General features: G+C 52.9%; 1 protein-coding gene across 1 annotated transcript; it reads left to right on the forward strand.

The window, feature by feature from the left end:
- Window positions 1–975: 975 nt before the first annotated feature.
- On the forward strand, window positions 976–7816 carry KRT8 (keratin 8, type II). The gene is made up of 8 exons (XM_006757033.2): window positions 976–1421; window positions 4278–4486; window positions 5071–5131; window positions 5588–5683; window positions 6256–6420; window positions 6676–7022; window positions 7147–7205; window positions 7452–7816. The coding sequence occupies exons 1-8, from the start codon at window positions 1083–1085 to the stop codon at window positions 7634–7636; spliced, it is 1461 nt and encodes a 486-aa protein (XP_006757096.1). The 5' UTR covers window positions 976–1082; the 3' UTR covers window positions 7637–7816.
- Window positions 7817–8950: the final 1134 nt, after the last annotated feature.

The raw sequence follows: 8950 nt of genomic DNA on the forward strand, positions 1-8950 counted from the left end.
ATTTCCTTGGGCGATTTGGGGGCCTGGAAAGAGAAGGAGGGCCCAGAGGCTGCAGAATGATTCACCATCAGTCCCCCGACCCCCTCCTCCACCCCACCCCATCCCACGCCCTCCTGCCTTCCTTCCTGACTCACCCACTGGGTGCTATGGGAATGACTCCCCCAAGGAGCAGTGAGAACAGTGAAGACCCCAACACAACTCCTCTCTTCTAAGCTCCCCCCTCTACCTCTTTCCTCTGAGACCTCAGCAAGGCCTACAGTGTTCAGCCTGGCTCTGGGAATCCTGGGATCTTGGGAAGGAAGAGAGAACTGGATTGTGTACCAGGAAAGTGCTGTGTTGGATCTTACTTTATCTTGTACCTACAGACCCAGACTGCCCGTGTGTGTGTGTGTGTGTGTGTGTGTGTGTGTGTGTGTTCATTCCACAAATATTTACCCAGCCCCTCTTGGCACTACACCAGGTGCTGAGAGTACAGTAGTAACTGAGGGGAGACTAGACAAATGGTTGACCTCAGGTTCAAGAATTCAGACCCCAGTTTCCTGTCTGCCAGCCTTGGGCAGACCTTCATAGTCACTCAAAGTAGAGAGAAGAACTTGGGGTGTCAGCTACTCACAGGAGACCCACATGGCAGGGATCACTGTCCTGCTGTGCGTCTCAGTCCTCGCACTGATTTCCCACAGGAGGGAAGGAGACAAGACTCAGGAGTCAGGGCTGCAGTGGCTGGGTGATCCCTGGTCCGTCTCTCTGTTACAGGGCACCTGTGCAAGGCCACCGGATTCCTGCCAGTTTCACATTCGCCCAATTGCTCTTTCCTGGGTTTCTGGGGGTGGTGCCGGAATGGGCTCCAGGGTGGGAGCAGCTCTCTGCTGCCCCCACCTGAGTCCGCCTGTAGGTGGCAGGTGTCAGGTTAGGCCCGGCCTCCTCAGGGCCTAGCCACTCAGGTACGAGGCCCACCCCCCTCCCTTTGGGCTGGGCTCTCTTTTATAAAGGGCCATGCTGTCCCCCACTTACAAGCAGCTTTTTTGGCTTCTTCTCGAATCTCCGCCAGGTTCAGCCTTCTCGCCTCCACTCCAGCCGCCACCATGTCCACAAGGGTGACCCAGAAGACCTACAAGGTGTCCACCTCCGGACCCCGGGCCTTCAGCAGCCGCTCGTACTCCAGTGCACCGGGCACTCGCATCAGCTCCTCGTCCTTTTCCCGTGTGGGCAGCAGCTACCGAAGTGGCCTGGGGACCAGCATGAGTCTGGCCGGGGGTTACGGCGGAGCCGGGGGCATGGGGAGCATCACAGCTGTCCAAGTGAACCAGAGCCTGCTGAGCCCCCTGAAGCTGGAGGTGGACCCCAACATCCAGGCCGTGCGCAACCAGGAGAAGGAGCAGATCAAGACCCTCAACAACAAGTTTGCTTCCTTCATCGACAAGGTGAGGGCTCCCCCTGCGTGGCTGGCTGGGCCTGGGGTCTGAAGCGGGTCCACACCCTTTCTTTTGGTCGCCCTGTCCGTGGGCATATCTCCAGGCCCCACTGGCATCCTGCTGGGCTCTACGCACTCTGGCAACCCTTTCTTCCAACCTATGACTCACTCCTCCCATGCACTTTGGTTCCGGATGGCCGCAGGGATGGGGCAGCTTCTGATTCTAAATCTTGGGGCGTCCTCTCTCCCTCACTCATCTCACCCCAACCCAAGTTCTGATCGTGGGTAAAGCTTTCCGCCTGGACCAGTCCCAGCTGTTTAGCTGTCGGGTGGGAAGGGTGGGGTAGGAGGGGTGCCCCTCTTCCAGGTTCGCCTTCTCTCCTAGCACTTCCCCAACAGTTTCCCAGAGGTGCCCCTGGGCATTTTAAAGAAAGAATGAGTTTGATAGGATTTTAGGAGAAGGAACTGGTGTTTTGATCTAAACAGACAAATATTGATCGAAGCCTCCGGCGTCCCAAGGCCCGAGTGTGGGGGGCACCGGATGAGTCATCCTTGGCCCCTGCCCTGGAGCCTGCAGGGGGCGGGGCCGGGCGAGGCAGGGACCCGCCCCTCATGGGGTGCAGGGCTGAGGCAGGGCGGTCTGGGAAACGCGCTGCTCTACCTGGGGAGCTTTTTGCGTCTGGGGTTGGGAGGGGTATGTGTGGGGATAGGGTGGGGTGACGCCAGGGGTTGGTTCCACGAAAGCCCATCCAGGATTCAAAGTCTGGGGCGTTGGACGCCCCGCCCAGGTTTCACGTCCAGAATTTATGGCTGTAGATAACGTGTCTGTCCGCCACCGCCCCCTCTCCCCACTCGGCCCTTGTCCCCTCTCTCCTCCCTCCCAGGCTCCACCCCAACGTCCTGGCTCCACTTCCCCAGAGGGGAAGCCAGGCCGGGTTTTGCAGCCTTGGGGGTAGGCTCCCTTAGGGAGCCCCGGGGGCCTCAGCGCGCTGGAAGGTTGGGCCCTCCCTGCTGACTGGCTCCTGGGAGGCATTGTGGGAACGGGAAGCGGGAAATACTGGGGCAGATTAGCCTCTTTAGGGACTGGAGTGTCCTAGGAAGCTCAACTCCCCTTAGGAACGAGGGCTTCCTAGTTCCTTGGCTCTAAGCACCCTTGATGTAGCTTCTTGATTGCATTCTACTAGCTCTTGAGTCCTCCCCGCAAGTAGTTAAACACTAGCTCCGAGTCCCAATTCCCGGTTCCCAGTCTCCGCCCTTCCCTTTAATGGACTCCCTTGCTGAAACTGATTTCCTCATCTATAAAATGGGCATGAGAATCCCTAAATCAGAGATTTTGCCTATTCACGTATTAATGAAGGTAGAGAGTTTAGCGGCCCTTGGTCAAATGTTAAAATCACTTATTTTTCATAATTTTGAGGTAACATGACCTGAAGAAAGAAATTTACAGAGGGATTTATTGGATTTAGGCCAGACCCTTAAGTCAACCTTCTTTTCTAAGTTCCTCCCAATTTTAAAAAAGTTACAACTTTGGGTTGATTAAGGAAGATATATTCCTCTTCTTGGAACCAGCCTGTTACTATCTTTTTAAAAATTTCCCTTCTAACATGGCTTAATCTCATCCTAAAATCTGGATTTCCTTGTGTCCAAGGAACCAGGACCTTCGTGTTGGGGTGTTTGGGGCCAAGGAGAGGGTTTCCTGGGTGTGGTGGGGTGGGGGGAGGGTAGGAGAGAGTCTTCCATTTGCGGACAGGTCTGCCCAGTCCTTTGTCTTTTCCCTGGACACAAGTGACTTTTGCACAGATGGGGGAGGGGAGGGGTCCTGAAAGGACCTGGCTGAGTTCCTCTAGGCCAGTGGTTCTCAACCTTCCTAATGCCGCGACCCTTTAATATAGCTCCTCATGTTGTGGTGATCCCCAATTTCATTGTTACAAATTGAACATAATTAAAGCATAGTGATTAATCAATATGTAATTATATATGTGTTTTCTGATGGTCTTAGGCGACCCCTGTGAAAGGGTTTTTCGACCCCCAAAGGGGTCGCGACCCACAGGTTGAGAACCGCTGCTCTAGGCCATTGCAGGTTTGAGGAGCCCCGGGCTCTGAGCGGGGAAGCAACTCAAGGTTACGCAGCCCAGGTTAGGAGCAGTGTTTGGCTAAAGCCCAGGTCTCCTGGACACTACTCTCTAGGCCAGTGATGGCGAACCTTTTGAGCTCGGCGTGTCAGCATTTTGAAAAACCCTAACTTAACTCTGGTGCCGTGTCACATATAGAAATTTTTTCATATTTGCAACCATAGTAAAACAAAGATTTATATTTTTGATATTTATTTTATATATTTAAATGCCACTTAACAAAGAAAAATCAACCAAAAAAAAGAGTTCACATGTTACCTCTGACACGCGTGTCATAGGTTCACCATCACTGCGTCTAGGCCCTAGGGCTTTTGTTTCCTTATAAGCTGTATGAGTTCCTCAAAGTCGCTCCAAATAATAATGATGATAATAATAGTAGATAATAGAACAATCTACATTTTCTTTTTCAGTCTTATATAAAGTATTAACACTTGGCTATTTTTATTGATCCGTAATATACAATCTAAATCAAGAAGACCTATTTGTTCTGCAAAATAGTTTCAACATGACTCTCCTAGCTGTCTCCTTCCAACCATGCACCCTCATGTCCTCGCCCCAGAGTTAGAAGGACATGGCTCCCTACCCTACTCACCATGCTGTCTCTGTTAGGTGGTAACTAACTAGCTCCCTGGGTTCTGGAGACCCACTGTTTGGGGAGTGGAACACACTGCTTGCTTCCCCCCAGATTCTGAGCCCTGGCCTCAAGCAGACCTTTTCGTTCCCTCCTCCTTTAGGTGCGGAGCCTGGAGCAGCAGAATAAGATTCTGGAGACCAAATGGAGCCTCCTGCAGCAGCAGAAGACGACTCGCAGCAACATGGACAACATGTTCGAGAGCTACATCAACAACCTTCGGCGGCAGCTGGACACGCTGGGTCAGGAGAAACTGAGGCTGGAAGCAGAGTTTGGCAACATGCAGGGACTGGTGGAGGACTTGAAGAATAAGTAAGCTGCCTTCCTCTGTACTGCCATTTGCCCAACTGAATTCATCTGTTCTGTCAACCCCAGGGGGTCAGAGGCCTAAGACCCCATGGCCTTCCGATTTTTGGACAATGCAGATTATATAATTAGGGCGATCATGTGACCAGGTTTTCTCAGGACAGTCTAGTTTACACCGATTGTCCTGGCATAATTATTAGTTGCATCAACCCTCTTTTAGTCTCAGAATTGTCCAGATTTGGACAACAAATTATATGTTAATATTTACATAGTAGACCTCAGAGAGACAAGTAGTCAATAGGCTTCTGATATATATTTACAGCATTGGCCCCTTTTGTCTGAGGTCTCATCAGTCCCTGTTGCCCTCCTAATATGCCTCCTATGTCTAATCAAATGAATATTCATTGATTTATAGATAGGTGTACTGCTCCAGGCCTCCCTACTGGCTGCTGAGCAGAAGGACCAGGCTAGCCCTTTAATATCTTGCATTTTCATGAAATAAATTTTCTAGATAGTCTTGTCCCCCTAAAAAGTCTCAGGGTAACCTCCCCTCTGCCTCGGTCCTTGATTCTAAGTCTTGTCCTTACCAGGTACGAGGACGAGATCAACAAGCGCACAGAGATGGAGAACGAATTTGTCCTCATCAAGAAGGTGAGGGAGTCCTCTACCTTCACCAGACACTGGAGGGTGGGGCTTCGATACTTGGATTAAGGCTTTCTGGGGCCTGTCTCTAAATATTTCTAAGTAATGGGCCAACGTTTGGGTACTTCCTAGATATACAGGAAAAGTAGGCAAAAACAGAGCTAAGGAGGTGCATTTGGGCAGAACTCTGGATATTGGTGCTGGGACATGGAAATGGAGCAGCAGAATTGGAGATCTAGCCGTAGCAGGCCTCCTGAAGGAGGAGGGGGAGGGATGCTGCAGAAAACTGAGGAAAGGTGTTTGGGCTGGGGATGCAAGTGCGATGGGGCAGGGGCTGGCCTGGAGGATGAGGCCACAAAGTGAGGTGTGGAAGGCAATAGTTAGAATTCCAGGCTATTGGGTGCCTCTGGGTTGGGGTCCAATGTGGTCACCCAGCTCATGGTCTCCCTCCAAAACACCCCACAGGATGTGGATGAAGCTTACATGAACAAGGTAGAGCTGGAGTCCCGCCTGGAAGGGCTGACCGATGAGATCAACTTCTACAGGCAGCTGTATGAAGAGGTATGTTCTTGTTCCCCCAACCTCATCAGAGACTCCTCCCGGCCCCAAATGCACCACAGACAAGGGCCCACCTCTGAATAATTACAGCTACTGATATTAACTCAGTATTGCTGCTCTCTAGTTCTTTCCCCGTGCATGAGAGAGGGTTGAATACCCCACTTCACAGATCAGAAAATGTGCTTAGAGAGCTGAAAAAGCCTGTCCAAGGTCATCATACACAGAATGGTGACCCAACAGCCCACTCTCTCTCATGTCTTTGTTCTCAGTCTTCGGGCTCTGTGGGAGCCCACTGTGGCCTCAGCATTAGTAGCTGATATCATGAAGGGCCAGCCCTTCTGGTTACTCAAAGACAAGTTTCCTTTTTCCTGCCCTCATTTCATCCTTACACCCCTCTAGGTTCCAGGTCTTTGACCTATTTTGCTTCTTCAGGACTTTGCCCTCTCCCAGGTCCTCATGCCCACCTGCTCCCCTCTTATTGTTCCCCTAGCTTGTCCCTTAAGGAAGACCCTTTTGCAAAAGGGGGCTCCTTGTGTGTAGGGACAGGGCCTCATCCCCTTCCCTTCCTACCATAGGAGATTCGTGAACTGCAGTCCCAGATCTCCGACACATCTGTGGTACTGTCCATGGACAACAACCGCTCTCTGGATCTTGATGGCATCATTGCTGAGGTCAAGGCCCAGTATGAAGACATCGCCAACCGCAGCCGGGCTGAGGCTGAGACCATGTACCAGATCAAGGTGAAGAGCAGGGTCACGAAGCTGGCCTTCCCCTTCTGGCCAGTTCTGTGCTCCAGTTCATGAGTGGGGTGCAGGATTCCAAACACCACTCTGCCTGCTATGTGCTGGGACTGCCGAGTGGGTGGGTGCTGGGGAGATTGGGATGCCCCTGTGCCTAGAGGTCTGGAAGAAAGCCTGCAGTGTGTGCGAGTTGGTGGTGGTGGTGGTGGTGGTGGTGGGGGGCACAGGGCCTTACTCTTCATGTCCCGCCCACAGTATGAGGAGCTGCAGACGTTGGCTGGGAAGCACGGGGATGACCTGCGTCGCACGAAGACTGAGATTTCGGAGATGAACCGGAACATCAGCCGAATCCAGGCTGAGATCGAGGGCCTCAAAGGCCAGAGGGTTTCCCTGGAAGCCGCCATCGCTGATGCCGAGCAGCGTGGGGAGATGGCCATCAAGGATGCTCAGTCCAAGGTGGCTGAGCTGGAGGCCGCTCTGAGAAACGCCAAGCAGGACATGGCCCGGCAGCTGCGCGAGTACCAGGAGCTCATGAACGTCAAGCTGGCCCTGGACGTGGAGATCGCCACCTACCGCAAGCTGCTGGAGGGCGAGGAGAACCGGTGGGTGTGGGGGGTGTTTGACTGGCCCTGGTACCTTATCCCTGGGACCTGGGGTGAGGAGGGATGGGTCCTGTTTTCCTGAACCAGGAGTTGGTCCTGATATCTATGTGTCCTTTGGGTACAGGCTGGAATCTGGCATGCAGAACATGAGTATCCACACCAAGACCACCAGCGGCTATTCAGGTGTGTCCCTGCCTATACATTTCCCTCTTGTACAGCTGAGGAAGCTGGGGCCCAATTAACTGCCTTGTCCAAGGTCACATAGCTCATATCAAAGTTCTGCCCCACCCTGCTCCTGGTATTCCCGGACAGTCCTGGAGAAGTGAACCAGGGCAGTTCCTCATCCCAGGGGACTGGAGGGAGAAGGGGTCATTGGAGCCTAATGTGTGCAGGGCTCCTGTACTCATGTGGCTGCCTCTTCCTGACCAGGTGGGCTGGTGTCCCCGTCTTATGGGAACCTCAACTACGGCCTGGGCTTCCAGGCCAGCTTGGGCTCTGGCGGGAGCTCTGGCTCCTTCAGCCGCACCAGCTCCTCCAAGACGGTGGTTGTGAAGAAGATTGAGACCCGAGATGGGAAGCTGGTGTCTGAATCATCTGATGTCCTCCCCAAGTGAATGATGACTGCGGGTCCTCCTGTCCTCCAAGCTGTGGGCTCGGGAAGCCCCGCTTGAGGCTCAGCTCCAGTCCTCGGCTCACCCTTGGGGAGGGGGACTGCCTCTTTCCTGTGCCCCCAACTAAAGCCAAATCAAGTGTTCTTTTTCCAAAATAAAGTCTCAATGGGCTCTGCCAACCCTGTTTGCTGTATGTGTAGCCCTTGCCCATGAAGTGGGAGAGAGATGGTCAGAAGGCCTACCCCTGGAATCAGAAACTTTGGGGCGCGGTGCGGATCAGAAGGAAAATCTGACCTTCACACACTGTTCCCAGAGATGTCTTTGCTGAAAGCTGGTTGAGGCCTTGGGCATTAAACAAATACCTCACATACCTCATTTCGTTTTATCTGCAGCAAACCCCGGAGGTGGGCAGGGCGGGTTTCAGATGGTATCAGGAGAGTTCAGTCCCCATAGACACAGGAGTCCGCGTCAGGACTGCTTGCAGATAAGGAAAAGCCAGGCCTGAAAGACCAAGGAACTGGCCTAACTAGAATGTGATAGGCGGGATTTGCACCCAGGGCTGTCCATTTCTCAAGGCTGCACTCCTCCGCCAGGCACCTGCGTTTCCTTGGGGGCCAGAGATGCCTTCTTACCATTTTCATTCCTTTGCAGCCAGGGACCAAGGAGTCCTGGTTTTCCCATTTCTTTAGAGGTCCAGAGTCCATTCTGAGCCACTAGATGTATCGCACCCACAATTTCTAGAAGCCAAGGTAGTATAGGACTTGGCATTGATAAGTGAGCTCTTCCTGTTTCGCTCACCAGCACATCCATCCTGCACTGCTTCTTGCCATCACCTTTCTGCCCTTTCACGTGAAGTGTTTTTATCATTTACACAGCTGAGTATGTAAAGGGCATGTGCACGTGGAGGGTACGCTGTGTGTATTTAAGGGTGAATGGGTTCTGTAAGCGTTAGCATTTGCCTGTCTTTGTTGAAACACAGTCTCCAAGGTTTAGGGCGGGCACAGGTTAGGACCCAGCGGGGTGGGGCAGTGCGTCTGAGGCACTTGGTTCAACTGCCACCACCATAGATTTCTAGGCAGACACACTGACCCCTTAGCATGGCGGAGATGTGTGCATTTTCAGAACTTGCCAAAACCCCAAGGGAGAATAAACAAAACATGCAGAGGGTGCCGCAGTAGGGCTGGCTTGGCGCCGGACACCCTGGCTCTGGCCTTGCTGTGGAGTCTCCAGGGCTCCTGTCCCTGGACCTGTGACTCCCCAGAACAGGGGCCCCCACTCGAAGGCTCATCTCAGCTGCCTTCCTTGCTGCCGCCTCAG

Source organism: Myotis davidii, unplaced genomic scaffold, assembly GCF_000327345.1.
Source record: "Myotis davidii unplaced genomic scaffold, ASM32734v1 scaffold233, whole genome shotgun sequence".
NCBI lineage: Eukaryota > Metazoa > Chordata > Mammalia > Chiroptera > Vespertilionidae > Myotis > Myotis davidii.